Source organism: Thunnus thynnus, chromosome 16, assembly GCF_963924715.1.
Source record: "Thunnus thynnus chromosome 16, fThuThy2.1, whole genome shotgun sequence".
In the NCBI taxonomy this organism is placed as follows: domain Eukaryota; kingdom Metazoa; phylum Chordata; class Actinopteri; order Scombriformes; family Scombridae; genus Thunnus; species Thunnus thynnus.
In genome coordinates this window covers 10,769,252-10,790,169 of record NC_089532.1, presented here as the reverse complement: position 1 = coordinate 10,790,169, position 20,918 = coordinate 10,769,252, and the positions used below count along the sequence as shown (strand labels likewise).

General features: G+C 41.7%; 1 protein-coding gene across 1 annotated transcript; it reads left to right on the top strand.

Moving 5' to 3' along the window:
- Window positions 1-156: 156 nt before the first annotated feature.
- atr (ATR serine/threonine kinase) lies at window positions 157-20,498 on the top strand. Its single transcript, XM_067613498.1, has 48 exons — window positions 157-398; window positions 534-625; window positions 1,604-1,756; window positions 1,903-2,804; window positions 2,933-3,075; window positions 3,226-3,402; window positions 3,567-3,730; window positions 3,931-4,080; window positions 4,221-4,419; window positions 4,592-4,848; window positions 5,029-5,225; window positions 5,429-5,529; window positions 5,658-5,829; window positions 6,317-6,472; window positions 6,621-6,815; window positions 7,212-7,307; window positions 7,469-7,558; window positions 7,911-8,006; window positions 8,207-8,337; window positions 8,541-8,684; window positions 8,992-9,085; window positions 9,216-9,341; window positions 9,597-9,803; window positions 10,078-10,191; window positions 10,310-10,425; window positions 10,600-10,720; window positions 11,072-11,209; window positions 11,287-11,458; window positions 12,272-12,438; window positions 12,773-12,937; window positions 13,450-13,541; window positions 13,889-13,980; window positions 14,172-14,349; window positions 14,450-14,635; window positions 14,832-14,991; window positions 15,280-15,459; window positions 15,645-15,787; window positions 15,918-16,015; window positions 16,194-16,423; window positions 16,849-16,983; window positions 17,413-17,613; window positions 17,844-17,987; window positions 18,442-18,592; window positions 18,682-18,835; window positions 18,964-19,117; window positions 19,290-19,441; window positions 19,761-19,866; window positions 20,070-20,498. The coding sequence occupies exons 1-48, from the start codon at window positions 346-348 to the stop codon at window positions 20,241-20,243; spliced, it is 7,818 nt and encodes a 2,605-aa protein (XP_067469599.1). The 5' UTR covers window positions 157-345; the 3' UTR covers window positions 20,244-20,498.
- Window positions 20,499-20,918: the final 420 nt, after the last annotated feature.

The following is a 20,918-nucleotide window of genomic DNA, read 5'->3' as shown; positions in this document are numbered from 1 at the left end:
CCCACTCAGATATTGTTTATGAAAACTGGGTTATGCAAAAATAATTCTTGCTTTGGCAAAAAAAACCAACAACAGACTTTTAGTGTGTGCCATTTACAAACATTTCGCCAGGGGGAGCGGTTTGCAGTTCGAGTTTGTTTCAGTTTAATGTCCCTCGGTGGATGCCGTATGAAAACAAAAAACGTAATTTTGGAGCGAAAGTTTTGACAGGAGATGTAGAAGTTTCCTAGCCTGACATCGCCAGGCAGCTGGTGCCCAGGCTAGAAGTGTGCTGGTTAAATCTTCCTTGATATGGTGTTTTGAACAAGTTATTTATAAAGCGACACGACATTTGTTGTTATAAAAATGGAAGGGCTGGAGATGTCTGCGATGATACCGGCTCTTCAGGAGCTAGCAAGGTGACTAACCGAGCTAAGCTAAGCTGCTAACATGATGTCAGACTCATAAATAAAAGTGATTTAAACTGCGCTTTCCGTTTACACCAAGTAGTTAACATTTTTACAAATAATGTTTCATTATTTTGGTATTTGCAGTGCCAGTGCGGGTGAATACAACCAGGCGGTTCAGAAACCTCGACAGATCCTCTGTCAGTTCATTGACAGGATACTGACTGATGTGGATGTCGGTGAGTCCGTCAGTAACTTAAAATATTAAGTTAACACACAGGAGGTGGACACAATGAGAGAAAATGCCAGTCTGGTAAAGCAGTAAAAGCTATAGTGCTCAATTTTGGTCATATTCGATTAATCTATGTTCTGCTGTTAAATGTCTTACAATTATATAAGAAAAAAGGTGGTTCACTAATAGCTAAGTTACTGTTTTTTTTCCAACCAAATCTTTGTATTGTGAACTATTTGAGTCAATACTTAAGGGGATAAAATGTCAGAAAGCTAGTGGTGGTTATGCTGTTCAATATATTTATTTGCTAATTATATTTAAGTTGTTGTTTTGTATCTTTATTCCTACCTTAACCTCTTGCCTAGGAGCTCTGTATAAGAGAGCTGACAAGTTGCTTCCCTCTACTTCTCCTATTTGTTGGGAAGTTTTGGACTTAGATTTAGTAACTTTAACTTGAATTTGTTGGGTTGTTGATTCAGTATTGTTGGTTTTATTTGTAGACAGGGCTGGTTGGTTTGTTATTTTGGTCTGGGATCTCCCTCAAGTTTAACTAACACTTTCATATTTGACAATTAAACAAAAAAGAATAGACAGTCAGGCTCCTCATACTGTATTCTACATTTGGTTGCACAGTATATTACTATCTCAGACCAACTTCAACAGATAGATCAACTACCTCTGTTTTAGGTCGCCACAATCTTATGACTGTAGTTTAAAAAAGTGCTTTGAGAAAAAAAAAAGCTTGTCTGCACATTGTGTGTTTATATTGATTGACCTGTCAAAGGCTCTGTATTGTTGTAAAGGTTAATCCAGTGCTTCCCAACCTATTTGACTTGTGAATTTATTTTTGGCCTCTCAATTGGTTTAATTTTCTTCCTTACATTGTTCATTAGCTTGTGAACCTTCACCTTTAGCTTTTGAATGACCGATGTTCCAGACACCCAAACCGCTGGGTTAATCTAATCTATTGTCTGTGCTCCTCCAGTTGCTCTGGGCCTGAATAAGAAGTCCAGTTCAGAGCCAGCCTGTGTGATGCTGCTGGACTTTGTGCAGCATATAATCAAATCATCGTCTCTTATGTTCGCCAACCCTGCCTGCCAGCCTGCTGAGTATCCAGACGCCACACAGAGCTGTACTGGTAGGAGATGCTTTTGAAAAAGCTGCAATATTAAGATAAAGATTTATGAGATTTGAAATGTATAAAATGAATAAGATAATTTTGATCATTTGTGCTTCTCTCTTTCCTTTTACCTCTGGTCTCTCCTCATCTCTCCCTCGATTCAGACTTCAGTAAGTGGGTGGCAGTGCGTTTGCTGCGTGTGGCGGCAGCTCCAGACTGTGACGTCATCCACAAGCGGGTTTCTGCTGTGCTGTGCACTTTACTGCACACTCTGAGGGTCAGGGCACCATTCATCTTCAGCTGCCTCACACAAGAGCTTATTCTTTTGGCCCAGGACCTGAGCAACATCCTGTACAATCATATTTCCACACTGGCAGGACAGGGACACCACAGGCAGAGCCGATGGCCTGTAACACTCGAGCGCTTCGGTATCTCCCCCGCGTGTGCCTCCTCTTACCTCACCCCGTCTCCTCTCGTACTCTCCTCACCGGCTGCCTTGGAGTCGCTGAGCGCCGTGACGATTGGTGTCATTACCGATGCCCTGAGGGGCGTTGTCTCCCGTCGTGACCTGAGTGTGGCCTGGGAGACAGCTTGCTCCATCCTGGCCAATGGCAACGTCAGGCTGAGGAAGATCTCCTTGGTGATGTTGAGGGAACTGGTGGAGCTGGGAGGGTTTCCTGAGAGTCAGGGCCACATGTTCTTCACGGCCTACTTTCACTTGCTGGAAACACACTCTTACACATGCACATCAAACTCAAACTTGGATAAGCAACAGCCGTATGAAGGAGAGCTGCTAAACTTGACTCACTGTGTGTTTCACTCATCCGGTGTCTCTCACACACACTTCGAGCCCATCTGTCTCTCGCAGTTGTTCGAGTGTGTTTGTTCTCTCGGAGGGGCGGGTGTCAAGTTGGAGGCAGAAGTTACTGAATCACTGTGTCTGCTGTTCAACTTCTTGCTGTCCGTTGCCCCGGGTTACGAGAGTGCCGCGTTGTTAAGGAGGCAGCGAGTTACAGAAGTCTGCCGGATGCTGGCAAGCACCGTTGGAACAGAAAATCAAGCTGAAGTACTTTTTTTTTTTTAATTGAGTTTTTCTGTGACTGTGACTTTGTCTGTCCACCACTGACACACTTTTTATTTTTTAAATCTCTCTCCCTTTTTAACATATCTGTGGTGCTTTTTTTTGTTTTGCAGTGTGCGGAGGGGTTTCTCCAAGCTGCTCTGAAGGCTGAAACTGCTATCGTGATGCAGGAGTTAGGAGACGGAGAGACGGTTGCCAAGAAATCCCGCAAATCTGCCACCAATTCAGTCAGCAAGATAACAAAAACATTGTCAGCGTGAGTTCATGAACATTCACAACTCAGTCTGTTGGGGAAAAAAAGAGTTGTAACAACCGAGTTTTTCAAGTAGTGCAACATTCACTCTCTCAAATTGTGGCATCTTGTGTTATTGATGTACAAATCCTGTGCGTTCCTTTGTTTCCTAAGTGAGGTGGACATGCGTGTTCGCAGTGAGGTTTGGGCTGTGGTGAACAGTCGATTAGAGGAGCTGCTCACCTTTTTGAACTCTGACGCTGATGAACCTGAGATCACGCAGACTCTCTCTGCTCTGGAGGGTCTGGCACTCATCCTCCATCTGGCAGCCCTCTGCTCTTCTCCCACCAGGTAATACACAAACATACACACACGCTGTCACTCTTTCACAGTTTATGTCTGTCTTGCACACAGAAATACCAACTGACCCATATGTTTTATTCTTTATCAACAGACTGTAATAATAGATATTCTACATCTTTCTTTTTCTCTTTCTCTCTCTTTAAACCTGTCAGTCTGTCTCCTCTCCTCTGGCTGTCGACTGAGACTCTGGGCAGGGCCTTGAAGAGCTGTCAGTCAGTATTAGAAGGAGGTGCTGATCCACTCTCAAACCAGAGCTACTATCAGTCTGCTGTCCAGACCGCCGTCAGGGTCCTCGATTCCATCCTCTACCTGTCAAGTAAATATACGAACACTCACAAAATACTCATTACACATGTAGCCCAGATGGTTTTCATATGTTTGCTGTGTTATTTATCGGCCTGTTTTATGTTACTGACGTTAAAAAACATCTTTACTCTAAAAATCAACATGAAAGCACATCCTTTTGAATGCATCATAATGATCTATTTTCTTCACTGTCTGTATGTTTGTATTCAGTGAGCAGTCAGAGTGAAGACGGGCTCCAGCGGCGTGTGTGTGCTCTGTTATCTCTTCCCTGGGTGTGTGAGAAGTCTGCCTCAGTCTATAAGGGTTCAGGAATCCCCTCATGGGTGCCTGCCTTGGCTCAGAGAGTCAGCTTCTGTTTCTGTGAGTATTCCTGTCGCATGACAACTCAAAAACATTTGAATCTTTGATGTCGCAGTTTTGTTAAAAAGCTGTCCAAACATAACACCAAGAACCTTCAGATGATGTTCTGGGATTAACGTCAAACGTGCGTTTCTTTCCAGCACCTGATGTCCAGGCAGACTGTGTGTGGCTGCTGGCCCTCCTTCGTCGTGGTGTGTGTGAGACGTGGCGTGTGTGTTTGTTTTCCAAGGCGCTGAAGAGTGAAGATGAGATTGTGAGAGCGGCGGCAGTCAGGGCCTTCCCTCTTCTTCTTCACCACCTGGGAAATACACACCATAACCTCATCAGCACTACTCTGCTGTACGTACATATATATGTATATATACAGTAACACACTTCCACAAACATGACAGTGTTGCCTCTTACTTCGCTTCATTCTTTGTTTCATTTATCTTTTTTGATTTTATTGTGCTTATTTTAAAAAAAATAAGCATGTATTATTATATTCACGGGGTACATTGGACATTTGCAGTCCCACGCTGGAGGACAGTTCGGAGCAGGTGAAGAAGGAGCTCGCCAGGATCGTTGGTCAGCTGAGCTGTATCCAATCAGAGCTCTCCAAGCTCAGTGACACCCACATAGAGGCTACTCATCCACCTGAGATCCTCTGCCGCCGCGTCAGCCTTGCAACAGAACACGCTGGGAACGCAGTGCCGTCCCTCAGGGCGTCTGCTGTCAAACCCTTCCTTCCTCTGCTCACACAACAAGCTCCGAGCACTGTTAAACAAGGTATTTAGTTATGTTATGTGACCCTCTATGTATTACGACACTATGTGGCTAAGGCTATTCTTCCGTTGCTCTATTCAGGATAGGTCAACTACTATGGATTATTTTCAAATTCAGCATTATGTCATCTAGGTTTTTTGAGAAAGCAATGAACTTATTTGCGTATTTATTTCACTATCCTAGCTTTCCTAGAAGCCCTCCCTCACCTCTGCCAACATGTGAATCTGCTCGGTGGAGACAGCGACTCCCGGGCTGTTCTCTGTGCTCTGATTGATCTGATGGAGGACTCAGATCCAGCGGTTAGAACGTGCTTCAGTCGATCAGTGCGTTTTCTGCTAACAGATCCCACCCGAAACTCCGAGCAGGGCTCTCTGAGTGAGGTGAGACACAGAAGTCTGTGCTTTATACTCTTTTATTGTACATATATGTTTTATTATACGTACAGTATATTATTGTAAGACAAATGTTTTGCAATAATATATACATATAAAAGTCAGATTTATATTTTTCCTTAAAATAATGATACCTTCTACAGCTGTTTTGAGCTTCTTGATGATGTTTGTGCTCCTTCTTGCCATCCCAGCTCCTGGTTTCACGTCTTAAAGAGGCATTCAACAACGCTAAACACAACAGAGATGATAACCTGCGTAACACTCTCATCCTCACCACTGGAGAGATCGGCAGGTATAGATGCCCTTTTTTTCCACGTACAAACGCACACCACAGTTTTGTAAAATGCTTTGTAAAAGACTGTTCTGGTTTAATTTGCGCACTTACACGTTCTTTTCCATCCGTCTCTGCTCTTCTGTCAGAGCCTCCCAGGGTAGTTTGGTGTCGTTCTCCCTGCTGCGGCTGCTCCACTGTCTGCTGTCCAAGTCATCCCCGGTGTCTGTCGCTGCTTACACTCAGATCAGAGCCTTGGCCAAAGCCAAAGGCCTTAAACTGCAAACACTCTTCAGTCAGTACAAGAACCCTATTTGCCAGGTGTGAAATTGTTTTTTATTCAAAAGCTGACAGCTCTATGCCTATTGTTTTAGAAGATTTGCACATGCAAGTCTGATTAATTTTGGGGGCGATGCCAGTTTATGATTATCTGCATGTGGACAACATAATTAACTACATGTGGACAATAGAAAACACACACTTTATATTTCAAAACTGGTGTAAAATGATGAATGAAAACAATGACTTTTCCCATATTTGATAGGGTTAGGGTGTGTTTGGTTATTTATTATGAATATAGTTCAGGCATGATATTTTTGTATAATTGTGTGTATTTTTAAAGATGGTGATGTGAGAAAAATGTCAGATTCAAACAAAAATGTGTACATTACATGCATATAATGCAACATATTCACCAAATGTCCCCAGCATAGTGTGCACAATGTAACAATGTCTTTTGTCAATGTATCTTCAATTCTCTTTATTGAAATGCATTATTTAATCAGCTCTTTCTTCTGTATGAGTTTAGTTCCTGGTGGAGTCGCTGCACTCGCGTCATGCATCGGCCCTGCGGAGCACACCAGATCAGGGAAGCGAATCAGCCAATCAGAGAGAGCTGGCCCTGGACATCCTGGCTCAGATCGCACACGCTTTTGACTTTCCAGACCTTCACCGCTTCCTCACTGTATGCACACATATCCTACTACACAATAATACACAGTACATAGGTATACAGTTTACAGTATGTTAGATATGAAAGCACATTGAGACTGTAATATGTATATTCAGGTATGTTTGGGTATTGAAGATTTAATGGATACTTGTATATTCAGCGGACCCTCCAGGTGCTCCTGCCCTACCTGGCAGCCAAGGCTAGCTCTACAGGCTCCGCCCTCATCCGTACCCTGGCCAATGAGCTGAAGGCAAACAGGCGAGAGATCCTGATCAACAACTTCAAGTACATCTTCAGCCATCTGGTCTGTTCCTGCACTAAGGAGGAGCTGGAGAAGGCCTTCCACTACCTACAGGTATTCATATTTCCTTGCCTCTAATCTAAAATCGCAATCCACAACTGTCTGTATGTTCAAACTACAGCAAAGATAACATAGTGTGAAGGTATTAGATATAAAGTTAGATATCGTTGGCGTTGTCAACAGAATTTCAATGACACATGTCTCCCAAATTAAGCCTAAGAAGCAAATATCCTGTATGATTTAATGCACTGGAGTCCAACCACTGGGGTAAAAGAAACCTTTGACAGAAATTAATATTGGTGTTGTGCAGTTGGCTGAAAAGTCCCAGCTGTGAGATGTGGCTGATAAATAAAGCAATTGTCCTGAAATTGTTGTCCTCCATAATAAATAATAAGATTACCACACTGATATATATTTTTTAATCTATCTAAACCTTTTACCATGTCCCAGAGCGAGACAGAGATTGAACTGGGCTCTCTGCTACGATTAGACTTCCAGGGTCTTCACAACGAGCTGCTGCTGCGCCTGGGAGAGCACTACCAACAGGTCTATACTGTTTATATATATATATATTGTTTAAACACTTGTTCCCCTACAAATCAAGTCTTTTTCAGTATGTATTCTTGTTGCTCAGTGAGCGCCTACAAATCTGTGATGGGTTCACTTACTGTATGTGGTTCACATGTGTGTTTCACATTGCTTCGTAGGTATTCAATGGCCTTGCAATCTTGGCCTCCTTTGCGTCCAGTGATGACCCTTACCAGGGTCCAAGAGACATCACCATCCCAGACCACATGGTACATATCAGAGTCACTTTTTCATATTGCTGTCTTTATTTTGAACATTTTTAGAGCTGCAACAATTATTCGATGAGTCAATTGACAGAAAAACTATTTTGATAATTGATTGAAATGCCAGATACTGATTGTTGAAAGCTTTTTAAATGTGAGGATTTCATGTTTTTCTTTGTCATATATGATAGTAAATTGAATGTCTTTGGGTTTTGGACTGTTGGACATTTTATTAACAAAATGATCAATCGAGAAAATAATCTTTAATAATAATAAAGAAGAACAAATCAACAGTTCTCTCTTTTAAACATAAACCTGCTTTGTTCTGACTTGTCTTCAATCATTCATTGTGCGGCAGGCGGACTACCTGCAGCCAAAGCTTCTGGGAATTCTTGCCTTCTTCAACATGCAGCTGCTCAGCTCCAGCGCAGGAGAGAAAGACCGCAAGAAGTTGGTGAGTGATCCAGTACTAAGAGAACCAATTTAACCCCTCCTTATTTGAAAATGTATTGAATTAGTCTGAAAGTTTACATGGCACTAATTGCAATCAATATTTTTTAGTTGACAGTGAGAATTACACAAATATTTTTTTAAATAACAACAATTCTGCCTAGTTTGTATAGTTTGAAAAGGAGATTTCTCTTTTCTGTGCAGGCTTTGACCAGTGTGATGGCTCTAATGAAACTGATGGGCTCCAAACACATCAGCTCTGTCAGGGTGAAGATGATGACAACACTCCGCACTGGCCTCCGATACCGAGAGGACTTTCCTCTGCTCTGCTGCCAGTTAGTAAAAACACACACACACACATACAAACACTTTAAGGTCACATGGAAACTGCATATCAGTGGTATATTGCTTCTGTAACTGTCAAAATTGACACATTAACTTATTAACCTCATTACGCCCTTCTTTAATAGACAGAAGCATTTCTAACAATTTGACTACATGCATTCTGTGTAATAATTCCTGCTTCCTGTGTGGACAGGACATGGGATTGTTTTGTGAGGAGCGTGGAGCCTGCACACCTGGGCCCTCTACTGAGTCATGTGATTGTTGCACTCCTCCCGCTGATTCCCCTGCAGCCCAAAGAAACTGCTGCTATTATTCGCTTCCTGATACTCGACAACAGGTAACACACACACACAGACAAATTAAAAAATCACCAAACAGGACCCTCACAGAAAGTTTAAAGTACAAGGCTTATTGTCAACAAATCTCATGTGCAGAACCAAACCAACAGTGAATTCATCTTACTTACATTCAGATGAGATTTGTTGACAAGAAAAATTTTAAAAATCGTCAGTCTTATCCTTTAAACATCAAAACTTGACGAGTGCGCAACAAAACTGTATTTTTACATTACAACACATGCAAATGATAATGTTCTAGTAGGATTGATATAAAATAAGCACTCATTTTCACATGATTGCCCACAGGGAAGAAGTCAACGACTACCTCCATGAGATTTACTTCCTGCCAGATCACCCTGAGCTGAAAGACATCCACACTGTTCTGCAGAACTACAAGAAGGTCTGTTATGGATAGAAAAAAGTAAAATGCATATGGTGACAAAGGTTATTTGTTGACAGTGATGGTATTAAAGATGGAGATGTACATCAAATGGCAAAGTTTTTTTTTTTTTTCCCCCCTCTCCTCCCAGCTGACAGCCAGCAGCAGCGACCGGGCCGCAGCGCTGCAGCTCTCTATGAGGGCCGTTCAACATGAGAATGTTGACGTCAGGATTCATGCACTGACCAGCCTCAGGGACATGATGCACAGTAAACAGGTACACACACACACACACACACACACGGTAAGATGAGGTAACAGCTCAGGGTTCAAGTCCCCTGTTTGCAAGTTACAATTAACTTATGGGAATCAATAATATACCCAATAAAATAAAATAGTTGATTATATACTTTGGGTGATTTTGCAGTGTTAATATAATAATATAATACATCTTACTCACTGTTTACTTACTACACTAACTACTTCTCCTTCTACTATTGTCTTTGGCGGTCTACCTGTTTTCGGACGGCAGGAGTGGCTGCTGCGACAGGTTTGCGCAAGTGAGGCGGTGGAGCCGGTCATCTCCAACTTAGTGTCGGTGCTGCTGAAGGGCTGCCAGGACTCGTCCCCAGAGGCCAGGCTCCTGTGTGGGGAGTGTCTGGGGGAGCTGGGTGCCGTGGATCCTGGACGTCTGGACCTGTCGCACACACACACCCATGGCGACCGCAACACTTTTGTGGTAAGCTAGGATAGGCCGAAGCTTGGCATTATAAAATATACAGACAGAATTTAGCTATAATAACAATATAATATAAACACAGGATGGTGTATACAATCAAATGATACATTCACATTTTTAGGCATTTATTAGTGTCTTGACTTACTGAAATATAGTGAAACATATATATATATATATATATATATATATATACATATACAGAAACATAATTAGGTTTGTTTGATACTGGACATGCAGGGACATTAGAACACTTGTTTATCTTTCTGTGGGACAGAGTGGGGTCGATGACCCTAACTTCGCCTATGACCTGCTGATTGAACTGACCAGAACATTTCTGGCTTACGCTGATGATGTGAGAGCACAGGACTCAGCTGCTTATGCAATTCAGGTAAACACACACATGTGAATATATACACACTTAACAAATCCGGCTGTTTTAATTAGTATGTGAGCTTTTCTCTTTTTTCCACTTTTGTCTGTATTATGTGCATTCATGTGCGCTCTAGGAGCTGCTCTCCATTCTTGAGTGTCGTGAGGGTCGAACCGACTCATCAGGTCGCCGTCTGTGGAGGAGACTCCCGGAGCAGATCCAAGAAATACTGGAACCTCACCTCAACAGCAGGTATTCATACACAGAATTCCAGAGGCCAAATCCAGCAAGTTAATGTTTTTCATCCTTTCCTCCCACCCTCTTTAACTCTGTATCCTCCTCTATTTACAATCCATTCATCATTTCTCCCTCTCCTTCCTTTCCTCTTCAACCCCTCCTCTCAATCACCTCCTTCTCTATCTGCAGGTATAAAAGCAGTCAGAAGGAGGTGAACTGGTCTAAACTGAAGAAGCCGGTGTACCTAAGCAACAGAGGCAGCAAGTTCTCTGATTGGTCAGCCACATGGGCCGGATACCTCATAAGCAAGGTTAGCCGAACTCACCTTGTACTTTTTTTATAGACTTTTTGTTCACAGTGGACATTTTTATTTGTCAAACATGTGTAACTAATAAAATTTTGACCAATCACATGTCACATGATGCCAGATAATTCCGTAAAAAGTTTCATAAGTGGACATCAAACCGAGATGGACAAATAACAAAGATAATACATATTCAATGCAAGATATTATTACAATGAAGATTAAGGGAAAAACAAATTACATTAAAGGAAAGCATTTTTTTTTTTTTAATATCAATTTCACATGAAGCTAGAAATTTCTCTATGAGTGAATCAACTTGTCCTTTGCATCAAGGCTCATGGCTTTTATGTGTTTCAGGTGAGACATGAGCTGGCCAGCAAAGTGTTCACCTGCTGTAGTTTCATCATCAAACATGACTACAAGGTGACAATCTACCTGCTGCCTCATATTCTGCTCTACATGCTGCTGGGCTGCACACCTGCAGAGCAACAGGAGGTACGGATACATAAACGCCCCTACGTATACATGAAGTCAAGGACAGGAAGTTAAAATAATAACATACCTTCCTCCAGGTAACAGAGGAGATACTGGCTGTGCTGACGGAGCGTGATGGACGAGGAGCAGGGCGAGTCCAGGAGGCGGCCTCCAGTCTGTCACAGCTCAGCACTCAGACTGTGTTCAGCATGTTGTCTCACCTCACGCAGTGGAGCCGACACATCCTGTACTCCAAACCCAAAAACAACGGTAAGTGTCACATTCAGCCAGTGCACTCATGCTGCATTCACATGCTCCCTGGATGGTCCCATTTCCGTTCTTCCGACTTCGGTGTATTCATGAATTTTTAAGTCGTACTGTGGAAACAACATGGATGCTGCAAAGATGTGTTGTATTTTGTCCGAGACTTGTTGCTGCACCAGTACATTCCCTAAAACCACTAAAATATTGCTTTACTTGACTTGTTGCCATCATACAAACATTTCTTGCCATCATACAAACATTTACTTTCGTCCGCCATGTTTCTACAAATATGATGTCAACGTTTGGCAAGTCGTGTACCAAAATTTTTGCCGACTCTCCAAGTTGTCGTTCTGACTTGAGGGGGTGTGTACGTGAATTTTCCTAGTCGGGAACTCACTTTTCCAATTATTCTGACATCATATGAATGCTACATTCATCTCTTGAATCTGTCTTTCACTGCTGTGCTGAAACACATCACTCAGTGTAATGGACAATAATTTACTGAACAATTGACCACATTTGTCCAAAAAAAACATAGATTTGTATTTGGAAAATCAGCTGCAACTTAATGTGAATTTCAACTCATATTTGAGTTGGACATACTGTTTTGTTTTGTTACAAATCTTGAGTATCAATCCATGAGGTCTGAGTCTTTTATAGATCTACCAGACTGTTTTGGACATGTAAAATCTTCATCAACTGGCTAAAAGTTTTAAATCATTTTAAATGAACAGTATATAAATGCATGAATCCTTGATGTCAACTACCCCGAATGATTAAGTAATGTTTGAATTTAAAAAAATGGATGTGTTGTTGCAGAGAGTGGGGAGTATCAGCGTGTGGTGGCCTTCCTGAAGGGTATTCCACAGGACGTTCTGGCCAAGGCATCTCTGCGCTCCAAAGCGTATACTCGTGCCCTCATGCACTTTGAAGCATACATCTTAGAAAACAAAGAAGACATCCAGGACCACCTCACCTTGCTGCAGGTCAGACAGCAAGTTAACAGTCATTTACTTCCAAGCATGTTACCAACATTTTCTAATGCCTTTTGGCCTCATAGTAATTAGTGTTTTGTTGTCATGTGATGGCAAAAATAATTTTTAAAATGGTTAAATACATTTCAATGTTTGGTTTGTTGCACATTTGATTGTATGTGCAGTGACACTGTGTGTGGTTATTAAATAACAAATTTGCGTTGGACATTGTGTGTATCATAAAAGTTATTTTGATTGCTCCATAAAGTCCTACAGTGCAAGTGTTCAATTTGGCAAAGTTGTAGATGACGGGAAGTAAAGTTTGTTTAATGATTTGCTGTTGCAGACGCTGTACGCTGCGATGCATGAGCCTGATGGTGTGAGGGGGGTCAATGCCCTGAGGAGGGAGGAGCCGTCGCTACGGGAACAGATTTTAGAGCACGAGAGCATCGGCCTGCTCAGAGACGCAACCGCCTGCTACGACAGGGCCATACAGCTGGAGTCAGACCAGGTACGCACACACCCAAGGAACTACAATAGAGAGCACTGTGAAGACTTATTTGGCATCACTATTTTTTCTTACTTCCTATGACATCAGCATGTGTCAACTGTGTTTTTGTAATTATTTTCACTGCCAGAAGGGGGAGACAAAAATCCTGCACTCCAGCTTTAAGTTGCAGAGACATGATTATGATGAAAAGCTGCATGATAAATACACTTAACTTGAATTGATCTCATGGTCCTCCAAGATGTACTTTAAAATGTAGAGTAATGTAAATGTAGAGTTGAAAGCACTGCAGTTGACAGTGAAAATACTGCGTAAGAAATTCATGAAGTAAATAAAAGGAGAGAAGGGGCCACATGAGATGTAACTTTTTCCGTTAACCCACCTATGTTGTATGTTATTACCTCTGTCAAGATGAAAGATAACAGTGCTGTCTAGTTCAGGAAGCACTTTTTTCAGTTGCATCTTCATATATTTTTTTCCCTTTTTCATAATTTTCATTGTCCCTTTCTGTATAGATCGGTCACTATCATGGAGTGATGACTTCTATGCTCGGCCTTGGACAGCTGTCCACGGTCATCACCCAAGTTAATGGAGTACTGGCCAACAAGTGAGACACACACACTTATGCTTGCATAAATAATGAATTTAGACTCATCTCATCATAACAAAGGATTTTTTAATTAAAAAGAAACTCACTTTGAATGTGGTGTTAATCTTATTCCCTGACCTCTTATCATTATATTTTATACTTGGATAATGTTAAAAAGCACATGAAATACACACATTTCTGGACATTTATTGTGCCTTTAAATTAATTATGATATACAGTAAGTCAGTTCAGTTCCCCTGAACTGAACTACATACAATACCAGTCAAAAGTTTGGACATGCCTTCCCATTCACCTGAATGAAAGTGTGTCCAAACTTTTGACTGGTACTGTATGTACACATTTAGGCACCAGTGGAAGTCGGAGCTGAACACCTACAGAGTGGAGGCAGCCTGGAAGCTCGGCAAATGGGACCTGCTGGAGGATTACTTGAGTTCAGGTAATGAAACTGTCACGGATGAGCCTTAAATGCAGCAGCATCTTGAGCCATTGATCGCCTTATACTATATGCACTTGAAAAGACTGACACTTTATTACCCTGCACTGCATGTACTCATGTTTGCTATCCTGTCTGGAAACTAGTAATCAGTAGTTAACCAGACCATTTATTGGCACCAATTTTCTCTCCAGACCATCAGTCCAGTACCTGGGGTGTGCGGCTAGGCCAGTTGCTGCTGGCAGCTAAGAAGCAAGATGGTGAGACGTTCTATGAGAAGCTGAAGCTGGTTAGGAAGGAACAGGTTGTCCCTCTGTCTGCCGCCAGCTACGAGTGTGGAACCTACCAGAGAGGATACGAGTACATTGTCAGGTCTGTCAGCTGTTTTGTGTTTTATTTGTCTTTTGTTTTCATTTCTGATGACCAGTATCAATAACTGATGAATCCAAAATCTGTGTGTTTGTGTGTTTAGGCTCCACATGCTCAGCGAGTTGGAGCATACTTTTACTGAGCTGCAGAAATGGAGGAAAGGCCCTACAACTAGCCTCAATCAGCTGCCTCCTCACTGGTCGGATCGACTGGAGATGACCCAGAATTCCTTTAGGGCCAAGGAGCCAGTCCTGGCCCTCCGTCGTGCCCTGCTCAGCTTGGGATCCAAGTAAGGATGTAGAAACATCTGCAGGCACACAGACGCAAGTTGTCACAGCTGTGTGATGGTGACACCTTAAAGTATTTTATTTGTGTCTCTGTACCTTAAACTCCTCAGTATTTATTTCTTAGTCAAATTCGCGTTAACCTGTTACCCAAGCTTAGGCCACATCACAAATCCATGTTTACTTGTGTTTACTTTACAGGCCTATGAGCAAGGAGCTGGTAGGAGAGTGCTGGCTGCAGAGTGCTCGCGTGGCCAGAAAGGCAGGACACCACCAGACAGCATTCAACGCACTTCTTAACGCAGAGAACACACACCTGGCAGAGCTGGTCACTGAGAAGGCCAAGTGGCTTTGGTCCAAGGTATAACACTATCAACATTTAAATACAGCCAATATAGCATGCAGGATTTCTACACAAACCTGCACTGCTATATTTTGGATCTATAGCACTAAGCCATTAGTCAGCCACATTATCTACAGTAATATGGCTTAAAATATTTAACACAGTTTGGATCTTCTGGTCTGAAGTACCAGATACATGTCATAAAATATCAGATATTGGCCTCAAACATGTGTGCTTTCCTACTCACAATTCACTTGTTCTGCAATAGGAATTAGATTTTCACACAACCTGTCGGTCTGTCACCAGGGCGACGTACACCAGGCTCTGATCGTCCTGCAGAAGGGAGTGGCCCAGTGCTTCCCCGATGATCAGCCCCTGATGGACCCTCGCAGTCTGCAGACCAAAGGCAAGGCCATGCTGCTGGTAGGACGCTTCATGGAGGAGACGGCCAACTTTGAGTCCAACGCCATCATGAAGGCATACAAGGTACACTGAACCGCTGTGCAGGAAAAAAAATGTGTGAACCTTACTTTTTTGTTTGATTTTTATAGAAAAGGATTCGATTATGTCAGTCAGAGAGTAGTACAGAGTAGCACTTGTTGAGACAACAAAAACGTGGCTTTCTTCATCACTGCTTTCACAGTATGTGTTGTGTGTTTTTTTTTTTTTAGGATGTGACCAACCTTCTGCCTGAGTGGGAGGACGGAAACTTCTACCTAGCCAAGTACTACGACAAAGTGATGCCTATGGTGACTGATAACAAGCTGGAGAAACAGGGGAACCTCATCCGATACATCGTCACGTTCTTTGGAAAGTAAGAACAGAGTTACTGCAGTGTTTACTGCTGATACCTAGCTTTTAAATCTAGGCTTAAGAATCTTCTCTTAAGCTGAGACTCATCAGTTTCTTTATCAACCATCTAATTTGAGTTCTTTCCCTCTCAGAGCCTTGCAGTTTGGAAACCAGTACATCTACCAGGCTATGCCTCGCATGCTGTCTCTCTGGCTAGATTTTGGAGCTAAAGTGTGTGAGTGTGAGAAAGGTGGGTGGCTAATATGGACTGTGTAAGTGTACAAAGAAGATGCACACAGGCCAATTCACCAGTAGTCCCATACATATATACTTCCCATATTAACTTTTACCTTGTATGGACTGTTGAAAATAGACACAGAAACCCAACACATGTAAACACTTACTATCTCCATATCCCTCCGCTGCAGCTGGGCGAACAGACAGACAGATGCGACAGGAGTTGGGTAAAATCAACACGGCGGTGAGTGAGCACTGTGCCAACTTGGCGCCGTACCAGTTCCTGACCGCCTTCTCACAGCTCATCTCCAGAGTGTGTCACTCCAGCGACGAGGTTTTCACCGTCCTCATGACCATCGTGGCCAAAGTCTTCCTGGCGTACCCCCAACAGGCCATGTGGCTAATGACTGCTGTATCAAAGGTAGGTGTGTGTGTGTGTGTATGTGTGTGTTTGTTTCCCTTGATAACAATGAGGGCTTTGTGTACTGGACGTTTACAGTTTAATTCTTCAAGACATGGCCGCACACTCCTATATTTGTGATTAAATAATGCCTGTTTGTTTGAATGCATACATATTTTCACATCTACTACACAAATATAAGTGTATGCATGCATCTGTGTGTGAACACTGACTTTTGCGTGAATGTGAATGCGTTTACTCTTTTTCTCTTGACTATTTTAATTAAGGTCAGTTTCTTTTTAAAACATTACACAACCAATATACTATATTTTGTGTGATTTATTGAAAGGCCAGATGTTTAAACACCTGCAATTACCGCACCACTAAACTGCTCTTGTAAAATGCATTACATGCACTCCTGACTGTGTTTATTTCATTTTTTTCAGTCATCCTACCCTATGCGTATGAACCGCTGTAATCAGATCCTTAAGAAAGCCATCAGCCTCAAACAGTCTCTGGAGAAATTCATCGGAGATGCAAACAAGCTGACTGACAAGCTGCTGGAGCTCTGCAACAAGCCGGTATATACACACACTTAAACAGAGAGTTTACAATTTAAATATCTGAATTCAATTTACATTTTAATTTGAATTTAAATGTGTGAAGGCAGCCATTCTTCCTTCACACTTGTCAGAATGTGTAAATGATTGCAGTGAGCCTAAGTCTGTCATAAAATTAAAAAAGCATGTGTTCATTTTCCTGTTGTGCAACACATACTCTATTTTAAGGTACTATTCATTTCATAAAAGCATGTTATTTTGTAATCAGTGTCAATGGAGTATGGAACTATAAAGATAAAGCTGTACACACTCTTCATAAGCTCACTATAAAATAGCAAACGTATTTTATTGGTGGATAAGGTTAGATCAAAAGTTCATTGATCACCTTAAGTTAAATGGGTTTTTGCAGGAGTGGATAGGAGGAGAAATATTTTTGAATGTGTCTTCCAGGTGGATGGTAACAGCACCACCCTCAGTATGAGCGTTCACTTCAAGCAACTAAAACGTATGGTGGAGGAGCCAACCTTCAGCCAGATCCTGATTCCCCTTCAGTCGGTCCTCATTCCTACGCTGCCCTCTACTGGCGGGGCAAACACAGAGCATGATGCTTTTCCTGGACACTGGGCCTACTTGGATGGCTTTGAAGACATTGTAAGAGATAGGGAGTGAATGATGAGTGTTGTCATACATATTTTTTGGTATTTTACCTTGCTTGATGGTAAAAAGGAGAATAATTTGCACTGTATACAGGTTTTCTCTCACCAACTCAGGCAGAAAGTGATGATACAGCAACAAGCTTTTAGAAAATTTGACCTTTTGATCACAAAAATCATCTAGAGTAGAGATGATCAACACCATTTAACTCTAGCGTGTTTGTGCAGGTGGAGATATTGGCCTCCTTACAGAAGCCTAAGAAGATAAGTCTGAAGGGGTCAGATGGGCGGAGTTACACTATGATGTGTAAACCTAAAGATGACCTGAGGAAAGACTGCAGACTCATGGAGTTCAACTGCCTCATTAACAAGGTGTGTGTGTGACTGAAATAAAGTACCCTAAATTATTGTTGTACCAAGAATGCCTGTGCAATTGTTTTAATCAGTTATTTTGGATGGTATTGCTTGTATATTGAGAGTTAAAATCTGTCCTTCTCAGCCTCACCATCCTCATTATATAATAATTCATTTTTTTCTGCCTCAACAGAATTTTTAGCAATGCATACAGCCATAGTCATTAACTCATAGTACAGTGAAAGTTCACAATCTGTACAGTGACCATCTGAACAACCCAAAAAGGAAGAAGGCGAAGCAAATAGGAATAATACATTACAGTAAATGAATACATTTATATTATGATTATATGAACAACTAAGTTTAAGAAAAAAGGAAAGTAAAGGAAGAATAAAACCTTTCTACTGTCTTTTTCAAAAGTAGTTTGTATAGTATGTGTACATGGTCTCTGTGTGTATTTTTGCGTGTGTAGTGCCTACGCAAAGACGCTGAGTCAAGACGGAGGGAGCTACACATCCGTACCTACGCCGTGATCCCCCTCAATGAGGAGTGCGGCATCATCGAATGGGTCAACAACACCACCGGACTACGGCACATTCTCACCAAGCTCTATAAGGAGAGAGGTACATTCATATATATATGTAAAGCCTATAAACAGCAAAATAAATGTGATGAAATGATTTTATTGTATCATATTTTGCGTGTGTTCCAGGTATCTACCTATCTGGTAAAGAGCTGAGGAAGCTTATTCTTCCTAAGACAGCTCCTTTTGAGGAGAAACTACGAAACCACGAGATGCTGTGTGCTCGACACCCCCCTGTCTTCTACGAGTGGTTCCTCCGGACCTTCGCTGACCCCACGTCATGGTACGACCCGTGCACAATTCTCCTACAGTCACAAGAATCACTGTTTCCACAAGCCATGTCTGTAATCAAATGTTTTGTGTATTTGTGTGTCCGTTACATTTAAGTTGATTAATACCAAATGTTTACAGGTACAGTAGTCGCTCTGCATACTGTCGGTCCACTGCTGTGATGTCCATGGTGGGCTACATCCTGGGGCTGGGCGATCGCCATGGAGAAAATATCCTCTTTGACTCCTTCACGGGGGAATGTGTTCACGTTGACTTCAACTGCCTCTTCAACAAGGTTTGTATTTGTCTCAAAATATAAATTGATAATTTAAATTACACCTTGTTGATTAAAAAAACATGAAAAATATGAAATTCACTTCTTTTCCATATTATCGTTCTTGTTTTGTATGTCTTTTCTCACTTTTTCCCTTCATCTCGCTCATGTTCCTTCCCTTCTTCTCCACTAGGGGGAGACGTTTGATGTGCCTGAGGTGGTTCCTTTCCGTTTGACCCAAAACATGGTCCATGCCATGGGACCTATGGGCACCGAGGGCCTCTTTAGGCAGGCCTGTGAGGTCACACTGAGACTGATGAGGGACCAGAGAGAGCCACTGATGAGGTACAAACACATGCATACTGTTTGATCGTCAAATAATTCTGTACAGCCCTTTTTCATAATCTGAGCATATGTATATAACTACACACAAATAACACAAAATCTATTTACTAAGCAAAGAGTAAATTAATTAACTAAATTTAAATGAAAGTCCATATAGAAATCAATGTATTTCTAATATACTTGACACATGCTTGACTCTTAATAAACAATTATACATTTGATGATAACTCCAGGCTCACTAGCACATTAAATGTAAGTTTTTTTGTCTCTTTAGAAATGTTTCTAAATTCAAATTTTTATTTTTTTTCCCCCCTCTTAGTGTTTTGAAGACCTTCCTTCATGACCCGCTGGTGGAGTGGAGTAAACAAGCCAAAGGACTTTCCAAAGCTCAGGCCAATGAGACAGGAGAGATAGTTAATGAAAAGGTATGTATATGTGTAAACATTTTTGGGGAATTTTTGATGTATTGTTTGTATTTTGCCTCTGAAAGTATGTTTATGTGAATTTACAGCAGCGTGCTTGTCTAGTATATCCTATAAATGTTACAGTTTCATCAATAGTATTTTTTATATTGTCTTTTCTTTGTCTCCTCTCCACTCCTCTCCCCACCCCCATCTCTCTCTGTTAGGCCAAAACCCATGTGTGTGACATCGAGCAGCGTCTGCAGGGAGTGATAAAGAGCAGGAATAAAGTGCTGGGTCTGCCTTTGTCTATAGAGGGACACGTCCATTATCTCATACAGGAAGCAACAGATGACAAAATGCTCTGTCAGATGTATCTGGGCTGGGGGCCCTACCTGTAAAACATACCTCAGTTTACACAGTGAAAGGAAAGGAAAGGCAAGCATTTAGAAGTCAGAAATATTTGCACTTACAATTTGTAAAAACACAAAAACATTCCCTACACCTATGAGTTTGTTGAAAAGCTCCTTGTTTAAGCTCTTTAAAAGCTTCTCTTCTGCCATTTGCATCATTGTTTAAAGTTTCCTGTTTTCTGGAAACATGATATTTTTGTTGTTGCTGTTCATTCTCTTGTAATAAAGGGTGTGTTTTGCAAATTTGTATTTGTAGGTAAATGTGTTTGTGAGAAGTGTGTCCTCTAATCTCTTAACCCTCCTTAGAGTCACTGTAGCAGTCACCTGGTTGGTTTAATCCCCTCTCTCTGTTTCTGCACACACCCAGTGGCCCAATCAGCTCACCTTTTTCACATAAGCACCAATAAGAGCCAAGTGTTTGCTTGTGGAAGCCCTAAGAGGCTGAAGAAGACTGTGCGAGTTACCAGTATTAAGCAAAGTGGCGTGGAGTTTCTTTATGTGAACAAGATTCTTGCCCAGTCATGAGTTCAGAGAGTCAGAAAATCACTGTATTTTTTATCATTACTTTTCTCATTTTTGTAAATGCATGGCTGCTATTGCAGCTTGCTTCCGGATAGAACCAAGGGCCTTATTACTTTGTTCAAATAGGAAAGGAAGGCGCTT